General features: G+C 39.8%; 1 protein-coding gene across 4 annotated transcripts in view; it reads right to left on the bottom strand.

Annotated features, from left to right (window-relative positions):
- LOC102775513 (eukaryotic translation initiation factor 2 subunit 3-like) overlaps nt 1–10,098 on the bottom strand; it is a 25,419-nt gene extending 15,321 nt beyond the window's left edge. Inside the window, exons 1-4 of one of the 4 annotated variants that reach the window (XM_015561058.1) lie at nt 9,762–10,098; nt 9,184–9,247; nt 6,748–6,875; nt 6,226–6,657 (exon numbers count right to left, since the gene is read on the bottom strand). In XM_015561058.1, coding sequence (XP_015416544.1) covers nt 6,520–6,657; nt 6,748–6,875; nt 9,184–9,247; nt 9,762–9,830 — 399 coding nt within the window. In that variant the 5' untranslated portion in view covers nt 9,831–10,098 and the 3' untranslated portion in view covers nt 6,226–6,519. Of the gene's footprint in view, nt 1–6,225; nt 6,876–9,183; nt 9,248–9,761 lie in introns of those variants that run through there. The other 3 variants (XM_015561059.1, XM_015561057.1, XM_015561056.1) reach the window with 3 other exon arrangements.
- Nucleotides 10,099–10,678: the final 580 nt, after the last annotated feature.

Genomic DNA, 10,678 nt, shown 5'->3' with positions numbered 1-10,678 from the left:
CCGTCGCCCAGGCCCCGGCTGCTAAGCCTCCTGGGAGTTGTAGTTCTCTATTTCTGGCTTGCCTCCCTCGCCCCACCCCCACCTCAGTCCCAACTGAAAGGCCCTGCTGGCTGGTCTAACCCTGTGGCCAGGCATCTGAGTCACCTCGGGTCTTTTTTCCTGTCCTGACACCAGCCATCTGACCATGGAGACTCTCCTCTTGGGAGGCCCCTGGGTCTACTTCTGGGTCTCCTCAGCCCAAGCACCGGAGTGAGTGCCCCAGCAGCGATGCAGCCCTGGCACCTGGGTCTCTTTCTGGGGCCTGGCTGCATCGCCCCCGGGACCGGATTGCGTGCCCCAGCTGCGATGCAGCCCCAGGCCCTGGGTCTCCTCAGCCTGGGCACCGGATCGCGTGCCCCAGCGTCAACGCAGCCCTGGCGCCTGGGTCTCCTTCTGGGTCTCCTCAGCCCAGGCACCAGATTGCGTTGCCCAGCGGCAACACAGCCCCGTGTCTGGGTCTACTACTGGGTCTCCTGCTGGGGCCTGGCTGCATTGCCCCTGGGGACCAGATCCAGTGCCCCAACTGCGACACAGCTCCGGCGCCTGGGTCTCCTGCTCAGTCTCCTGCTGGGGCCTGGCTGTGTCGCCCCAGGCCCCAGGACCTGATCTCGTACCCCAGCTGCGACACAGCCCGCAGCCCCATTGGCTGGGTCTCCTGCTGAGTCTCCTGCTGGGGCCTGACTACATTGCCCCTGGGGTCCAAATGGTGTCCCCAAGCAGCTATGCAGCCCGGACTCTGGCCCCCGTCTCTGCGTGTTCTCCCATTGCTTGTGATCATTGATCTGAGAAGCCAGGCCGGGTAGGGAAGAGGCTGACATCCGCCTCTTCCCTGCCCCACCCAGCTTCTCCGATTACTGGCTCAGGGCCGGCAAAGGTGGCCAGGTTCTCCTAGCACAGAAGCCGGCAAAGGCGGCCTGGCTTCTCTGAGCAAAGGCAGCTGGGTTCTCTGGTTCTTGGCTGCCACCTGGGTTTCTGATTGCAGTCAGCAGCAGGCGGCTTCTTCCCTCCTTTCCCTTTCACCTCCCAGCATTGCGCCTACTTATGCAAATTAACCGCCATCTTGTTGGCGGTTAACCGCCATCTTGGCTGGCAGTTAATTTGCATATTGCCCTGATTAGTCAATGGGAAGGGTAGCAGTCGTACGCCAATTACCATGTTTCTCTTTTATTAGATAGGATAAATAATGCAACTTCAATGAAAACTCTGAATACTGAAACTCAGGTGAGATTCCCTAGTTGGCAAATATTTCATGTGTAATGTCACACAATGAAACAGGGAGTTATCCCGGCCTCCAGAGAGGGGAAAATGAAAACTACATTTGTAATCTTCTGGGACTCTCCCCTCTGCATCACTTCCTTTAGCTGACTTTAATCTGCATCCTTTTTCTGTAATAAATTTTAACTGTGAAATCTGTAAGTCTAACAAATTATCAAAACTAATGATGGTTTAGAAAACTTGTTAAATTTGCAGCTGATGACAGAAGTAAAGGCAATCTTGTGTGAAAACAGTACCCTTTAACTACATTTAACCTCAAACTCCGTGTGGTCTCAAATAACAAAATGTCTTAACAACTTACATAGGGAAGAAAATATAACTCTAGCTTTGAAAGCATCCATGCAGGCTTTGACATCAGCTTTTCATTTGAATGAGATTTATATCTAAAGAAAATCATTATGTTGATATTGCTGTGGGCAGCCCAGAGATATTGAAAATTATCACCCTCCCATACTTCTATATAAAAAATTCTAAGGAAAATAAAAAATCATAAAAATATGTAGTAATGAATTAGAGAAAAACTATTTGCCTACCATGTATGTTTTTATGTATTTTGTCCATGTCCTAGTTAGATCAATTTCTTTTTGATCATTTACTTTTTAGTTATTGAATTTTTTTTTGCTCTTTATATATTTCAGTCCTTCACTGGAAATATGATTTGTAAATATTACCTATTGGTCAGTAGCTTGTCTTTTGATTTGCTTTTTTTTTAAAAAGAAAAAGAATGCTTTTATTGATTTTAGAGAGAGAGGGAGAGAGAAAGAAAAATCCATGAGGAAACATCAATCAGCTGTCTCTTGCATGCCCTGATTGAGAATGGAACTGGTGACCTTTCGGAGCATTGGACAACACTCAATCAAAGCTTTATTTTCTTAACAGATCTTTTGCAAAGCAATTATTTTTAATTTTGATGAGCTATGACTTTCTCATATTTTAAAAAAGTGTAATGCTCTTTAACGTAATATGTACAAACACCTCAACAAGTCCAAATCCTAACATAATTTTGCTTGCATTTTCTTCTAAGTTAGTTTATTTGACCTATTTACTATTCAGAAGTATATGAGAATACAAAATATGGAGTATAAAGTGTACATTTTGATTTCAAGTGTTAGGTTTAAATCTAATTTGCTGATGAACATTCAATTGTTCTAGTACTATTTCCTGAAGACAAAAAAAAAACCCTATCTTTCACAAAATTGATTTGTCTTTGTAATTAGTTAGATATATATAAGCAAGTCTATTTCTGAGTCCTCTAATTCTCTTTCATTAATCTACCCTCCATTCACTGGCCATTGTTGCTGAGGTACTAAGTTTTCAAATCAAATAAACCAATTCTTGCTTACTTTTTTGTATAAAATGGTTGTAGTTATCTAGTTATATTCTCTTTCCAAATAAATTGTAAAATAATTTTATCTATACCAACAAAACTCTAACTAGAATTTTGATAGGTTATTGCATATATATCAATTTGAGCAGAATTAGCCTCTTTACTATGTTGAGTGTCCCAATCTATGAACACAGTATCTCTACTTAGGTCTTACGACTTCTTTCAGAGCTGTGTAATATTCACAGAATAAGTTCTCAATGTGTTTTATGTATAAGTATTTCATCTTTTTAAGAGATTTATATAGAGTATATAAAATGTTGGTATGTATACATTCATCGATAGTATAAAAGAAGTGCAATTAATTTTTGTACATTGACCTGGTACCCTACAATCCTGGTAAACTTAAGATTGTAGTAGGTACCTTAGGAATTTCTATGTATATAGGGTGTCCCAAAATTCATGCAAGATTTGAATGTTGAGTTAGCATTAACAACAACAACATAAATAAATAAATAAGAGCCTAATTTTACTTGGTTTATTGAATCAGATTCTAATATCTGTTGCCCTTTGATTTCAATCCCTTCAATTTGATAATCATTACCAAGTACCAATGATGGCCCAGGAGCAGGGACAATGAACACCAATTAAGACCACAGCTTTGTGTATCTGTCAGCAAAGCCGTGGAGGCCATGAATTTTGGGACACCTTATAGATAATTATGCCATCTGTAGAGGAAGAAAGTTTCTCTTTCCAATTTGGAAAGACGACCTTTCTCTGCCTATGGCAGAAGTTCTAATGGGTAAAGAAGATATTCTTGCCTATTTCATGAACTAAAAGCATTCATTCTTTCATCAGTTGATGTTAGGTGAAGGTTTGCTTAACAAGGTGAAAAAATTCACTTGTATTCCCAATTATCACAGTGGGTTTCCCCATTAATTTATATAAATATGCATTATTTCCTTAGCCTGTCTATAGGAGAACAAAAATGAATGATGTAAAAATACTAAATGTGTACACAGAAAGGCTGACTACATTTAAAAACTGATCTACTTGAACCCCTGTATTCCCCTACCCCCTTAGACTAAAGAATGTGCAGAGGTTTCAAATTAATCACAAACTTCTGGGGGAAGGTACCCGTAGTGTTCTATCATGGAGTAAGAGCCATGGGTATGTGGTCTTCCTGGTCCTCTTTATTATCCTTGCTTTCTTTTCTGAATACATAGATTTTAGAGGGATGTACAACACATGGTCTGTGATTTGGAAGGAGTGGGGGATCCATTTTGTCTCATTGCCTCCCAGGATTGCATCTCTGTAATTAAATTTCCTATTAAGACCCTTTAAACCAAAAAGCCGAATTTATCTGCATCATTCTTTGGCTTCTTGGCTTCATTGACATTTGGATGCTACTTTGCATTTTATATTCCACTAAAGGCCCGATGCATGAAATTCATGTACAGGAGGTCCTTCAGCCTGGCCTGCATCCTCTTGCAATCCAGGACCCCTCCGGGGATGTCGGGCCTATACTGGCAGTCGGATGTTCGCCTCGCAATACAGGACATGCATGCACCAGTGCCATGCTGTTCATCTTGCTGTTTTATGGGCAGCCACTTTTTTTTTTGCCCTGATTTTTAAAACGTAGTACCTAACATAATTCTTCTGAGGCAGTAGTACCATTTTCCCCATCTTATGGATTGAAAAACTGAAGCAGAGAGAAGTTAAGTAATTGGCTTTGTCACACAGTTATAAGTGTCAGAATCAGGGCTGACCACAAAATGTGCAAGCCAGAGTCCATGCATGTCATCATTACACCATCCTGTTTTTTCAGTGTTGGTGTAGCCTTACCAGGTTTTAATTTTTAAATCTAAGAGACTGTTCCCAATATATAGGGTGGGTCCCTAGGCCTGGCCTACAATCAGGGCCATCTGTGGGACAACTGGCGGGTGGGGTGAGTGTGTGGCCCCCACTGGCACCCGCCTTGGCTGGCAGCCTGGCACTGGCTGCTGGCCAGCCCCATCCTCCCATTGCCATCGCTGGTCACCTCCCTCTGGAGATGGGGTTGGGGTTGGGAGGGAGTGCAGAAGTTCAACGCAGGAGCTGCCTCCGAGCATCTGCGACATAGCCACCGACACAGCAACCAGCCATTCCACTGCTTGGTCAATTTGAATATAAGGGTTTTATTAAATAGGATTTGATATTGTCAGGGTACATGCATACAGAACCCTTTCATGAAACAATAAATTAGTCTTACCAGCCTTGTTGTATCCCTATAATAAATCCCCGTTTGTTCATTATATATGTATCTTTTAGACATTGTTAAATTCTATTTGCTAACATTTTGTAAGACATATTCATTAAAGATACTAGACTCTAGTTTCTACTTTTTGTAAAAATGTTTGCTTTTGCTATTAAGCTTATACTTACTTTAGAAGATGAGCTGTTAACCGCTCTCTCCTTTTCTATTGTGTCCAATCCATGTTAATTCTTAATGTTTACTAGTAATCTCCATTGAAACCATCTGGGACTAGAGATTTCTTTATCCAAAGTTTTTAAAAGACAAATTCAATTTCTTTAATAGCTGCAGGGCTACTTAAATTATGTAATTCATACTGGGTTAGTTGTGGTAGTACGTATTTTTTGAGGAATTAATCAGTGCATTTATCTATGCTATTTATGTGTGTAGTATTCCCTATATTCCATTTAATATTGACTGGGTATATGCTACCTTTCCAATTCCTGTGAGTCTATAATAATTTCAAATTAGAAATGAAAAAATGTAGAGCAGAGTTGTTGGAAAATGAAAAGAATATTATATATACAAAGATTTATAAATTTAGGTATAAGATACTTAAAATAAAAAATTACTATGCATCACCATATGAATATATAAATTGTAATTTTAGTTTTTAAGCCATTAAAATTTATAAAAAATAAAGTAGCTGAATATGTTTTAGATATGCTTTCCTGGGAGTAAAATTGTGATCATTTCAAATAAATTAGATTGCTTTGGGGGCGGGGGAGGGAAGCACAAAACTGTATTATCAGAATGGGAACTGTCATGTATAAAGAAGAATTTGCAGAAGAATATCTAGCATCTTGACAAACTAATGGAAATGCTAACCTAATGCATAGAAGACAGCACTTAAAAATAAACAAACATAAGACACTGTGTATTCAGTCACCATTTTCAAAAATTGTATGTTCATATGCTCATGCTTTAAACTTTTTTTGGGTAATCTAAACACCCACATACGTCACTTAGTGTATGTCAGTGTCCTCTTATCAAGAGTCAAAACGTGCAATGACATTCCAAAATCCAAAGTGTTAAAAAAGAATTTAAGAATGTCTTTACTCTTTTCCTAAGAAACAAGAAACAGCAATGTTGCAAACAAAAGAAAACTACCAAATATAATGATTTCATTCTGATATACGGTCATTCTTTAGAGCAACAGTTCTCAACCTGTGGGTCACGACCCCGTTGACAGTCGAACGAGCCTTTCACAGGGGTCGCCTAAGACCATCCTCCATATCAAATATTCACATTATGATTCATAACAGTAGCAATGAAAATAATTTTATGGTTGGGTCACAACATAAGGAACTGTATTTAAAGGGCCAGAAGGTTGAGAACCACTGCTTTAGAGAATTTGTACATCTGTATTTCAGCTTAGGTTTAAATAATTGGCATAAAAACTAATCTTTATGATACATATAATAATATAAATACTTATAAAAGCTATTAAACAACTATTGTAAATTAAACTTCTTAGCTAGAAAATGTTTTTCAACGTTTTGGCAAAGATGCAAGCCCAAGTTTAAAATCTCTATTAAATAGTTCAATAAGCACAAAACAAAAAAAAAACTGTTTAGCATAAAAATAATCACCTGACAAATTTGAAGTTTCCTTTGGTCCCTGGAATGTCTGTAGGAAACTCATCAGGTGTACTACTTCCACCTTTACCCAAGGAAAGTTTATAGCATTCTGGCCAAGGACAACTTGCATCATCAAGTTTATAAATCTAAAAGTTGCCATGAAAAGACTGGTTTTAGCATCTGCATCCTTGACAATTGAAGTAAAATAGTTTCTCCTTCCATAGTATATTATGTACCTTGGCATTAGTGTACCCAAGTTTGATTGTAATATTTCTTTCCAATTCATTTTTAAATCTGACAGTGTGAACTCCAGAAATAGATTTGACAACTGTAGATTTTCCATGAGCAATATGGCCAATTGTACCTACAAAGAACAACAAATGCATCCAATTACACCAAGTATTTCAGTATAGTTAGAAAAAAACCAACCTATAGCACACTAAATATTGCAACTGGCACCAGGTTATCTTTTAGTAGACTGGATTGTTCCCAAATATCTAAACTATGTCACAAGCCTGTTTGCTTACAGGAACTAAAGCAAACTGCTAATGGTAAACCACAGCAACTGCAGACAGCTCAAGCAAAGGGAGGCCAACTTGCTTGGAATTGCACCATCCTCCAATCCCCACCTCTAGAGAACTTGCCTACATTAACATACTAAAAATCATACCCGGGCAAAGAAATGTGCACTGCTAGCCACAATTTGTACTTTGTGCCAAGGTGCTGGCAAGAGTGTATATACCCCAACACTTCCATGAAGTGGCTGTCTCTTTATAAGAACTTCCCACCTGTCAATCCCATTTACACAACTAGCAGCTTTAAAATTTTCCCAAACTCTAACCAAGGACACAAGGTGCTTTTAGAGCATGAGATCACCTTTTCCCATTTGTTGATCGAAGAATAAAGTTTCTGCTCTGCTTTGGTTTTGTTCTATGAGCACAAGCGGCACTGGGCAAGAGGACCTTATTTTGGGGCCCCAACATGGGAGGGTGAGTAACAATCTACAACCTATAATGGTGTCATTTTCCCTGTCACATACCCTTTTCTATGCAAAGTCTTTCTGAAACACAACTTCAGATAACTCTACCATGTACATGACTACCTTTTTTTTTTTAATATATTTTATTGATTTTTTACAGAGAGGAAGGGAGAGGAATAGACAGTTAGAAACATCGATGAGAGAGAAACATCGATCAGCTGCCTCCTGCACACCCCCCACCGGGGATGTGCCTGCAACCAAGGTACATGCCCTTGACCGGAATCGAACCCGGGACCCTTGAGTCCGCAAGCCGACGCTCTATCCACTGAGCCAAACCGGTGCTGGCTACATGACTACCTTATAAAAAAGCAAATTCTATGTCACCTCCAAGCTAGTAGGTCACCCCAAACTCAAAAGTTACTAAAATTTCCATGAATTACACTGGTAAACCTATGTTCCACGGATTGGGCCTTCAGACAGTCACCTGCAACACCAATGAATAAAGACAAAAGAAAACTGACTCAAGAGGTTGAGATGAAAAACAGCCTGTTGCCGTAACCAGTTAGGCTCAGTGGAAAGAGCATCGGCCTGCGGACTGAAGGGTCCCAGGTTCGATTCTGGTCAAGGGAAAGTACCTTGGTTGCAGGCACATCCCCAGTAGGAGGTGTGCAGGAGGCATCTGATCGATGTTTCTCTCTCATCGATGTTTCTAACTATCCCTTTCCCTTCCTCTCTGTAAAAAGTCAATAAAATATATTTTTAAAAAAACAAAAAACCTGTCACTATGCATATGCCAACTTGATGCTGGATTCCATATGCTATAACAAAATTTTCACCATGAATATACATAAGCTTTCTAAGAACAAAAGCTCCCAAGATCTGGTTCCCTGCTCACCAAGAAATGAACCAAAGTTCATTTAGGTAACATGTTAATTTAACTTGCTGTTAACCTCAAAAAAATCACCTTCCCATGAATAAATACTAACTGAAAAATACAAAACATTTTGTACACTAAAAAACCTTCCAGTATTTTGAGTGAGGTAAATATGTACATAAATCTGATACAAAAAAAAGGAAATCCATGAAAATGATGAAATAATGTCAGTTTAATTACAGGTAACAAAATACTTTAACAGTAGTAAATATGATTTACTATTACAATTTTTTTTAACTTAGGTTCTATTGTATGTAGAAACCTTAAAATAATGTCTAAAGTTTACATTCAATTAACTAACTTCTTTTCCAAATTACAAAGGTGCCTATTAAGAAAAGCACTTAATACAAGTTTATGTATCAAATAAGAGTTTTACATTCCCTGCTCTTAGGATAATCCTGTGCATGCACACCTGAAACTAAAACACTATTGAATATGAACTGCAGTAATGAAAAATAAAATAAAAAATATAATCTTGTGCAACACCTCATCCTTAAACTTCTGCTACATGTGCACACAGCCTTTTCATCTATCTGTGCCTTTGCATCACGCATACTTCCATAAGAAAAGAATGGAACACAATGTTTGTGTTTCCAAAAAAAAAATCTAGCAGGTGCTCATCAATGCTCAAATCTATTTGTTATACGTGTCCTCCTATAATTCTGTATGTGGCACAAGAGATTAAAATTCATTGTTGGATAGTAGCCAAGTCAGGCTTCCAAAACAATAATACTACTCTATGCAATCATTTGTTCTTACCTATGTTAATTGTGGCTTGTCTGCTGATAGCTTCCTTTGAGAGTGGAGTCAACTTGGTAGCATCCTGCAATAAAATGTTTTATATTAAAGCGCAGGCAGAAGAGACCAGGACTCTGATTTCAGGTTTAGTATACACATCTCGTCACCATGTATTCAGCTCTTTAGTTTTTACAAAAAAGCATGTTTTGTGTATAAGCAGTGTTTATTCCAGAGACAATCACTGGACTAATCAGTCCTAAATGGCCCTTTACATTCGCAAAAGATACTATTACTACAGCTTCTATTCACTGTAGGAGATCTGGAAGGTGTAGGCTCGAAATTTCAGAATTAGCACGAGGAGAGTGTAAAATATTCCCTCCACAGACCTTTAAAAAGGCAAACCTTAATATGTTTAACTGTTGCTAAGCACATTTAACACCATTAACTTTCCTGCAAATCCTCGAGGAGCTCCAGATCCTATGATCTCACACCCAACGCCAAACTCGCAGACAGCACTATAATGCCTCGTCTCAGAGCCCTCCCTAGCCTCTCCCCTCACCCTCGAGTACACCCCGCCTTTTCCCAGAACAAAAACTTACCAAGTTGGTGAGATTCTGACGGGAAAGATGAGGCTGCCGCAGAGTCAGAATAGCTTCATCCGCTGCCATCTTGCCCAGAGAGGAAGGGAGTCTCCCTGGATGCTGCCTGACTGTTCGCAGGTCCCCTAGTGCAGAGAGAAGTGGAAGGCAAAAAAGCGAAAGGAAGATGAACCGAACCGCAGAGCCTCACTGCTTGAACTTCTTTGGCTTGGGTTTGTTTAGTACTTGCCGGATGGCTTACTACAAAATAGGAGACAAAGTTTCGGAATCTGTTGCCACAGACATGTTGCTTATTTGTACAGGCAACATAAGGGCAGCTCCACAAAAGGCACCTTACTAGGGGATGACGTAACTGCCCTGTCGCGTGTGTGCGTGCGTGCGTGCGTGCGTGCAAGCGTCCAAGTGGTTTTTCTTCTCTGAGGGTGTGGCAGGAGCCTGGGAGTCTTATCTGGAGTTTTTAGAGCATAATGAAAGGGGAATGTTCTTAACTGATTTCCTTAACTTCATTATCCAGAGTTCTTAATTTTTGAAGGGTAGATTGTGCTAGGGTTGCATGGGAGTCATACGGGGTTATTCTCTGGCCCATTGTTCCTCCTCTAAGGACTCTACCACCTAAATAGTGACATACTAGGAAAGGAAATCTCATCAGGGTGGAGTCTGAACCACATAACCAAAGATATGAAAGCTCAGAGATTCTAAATTACATGATCAGCAATATACTAAGGGGAGGAAAGATCACCCTAGAGGTAAGGTTACAACCCACAAAACTTTTTTTCCCATTGCTAGGCATCCAGGGCTTTCTGCCTTGGTAACCTTCTGTACATGGCCTATTATTTCTTCCTGCTCCTGTCTACCTGTCTTCTGTATATTTCCCCTTTCAAGGTTTCTTGACTCTGATTCTTTAAGAGAAAAGGGAA

This window comes from Myotis davidii, unplaced genomic scaffold, assembly GCF_000327345.1.
Source record: "Myotis davidii unplaced genomic scaffold, ASM32734v1 scaffold836, whole genome shotgun sequence".
Classification (NCBI taxonomy): domain Eukaryota; kingdom Metazoa; phylum Chordata; class Mammalia; order Chiroptera; family Vespertilionidae; genus Myotis; species Myotis davidii.
Note: the sequence above shows the minus strand (reverse complement) of the source record. Positions and strands in the feature narration are given on the sequence as shown.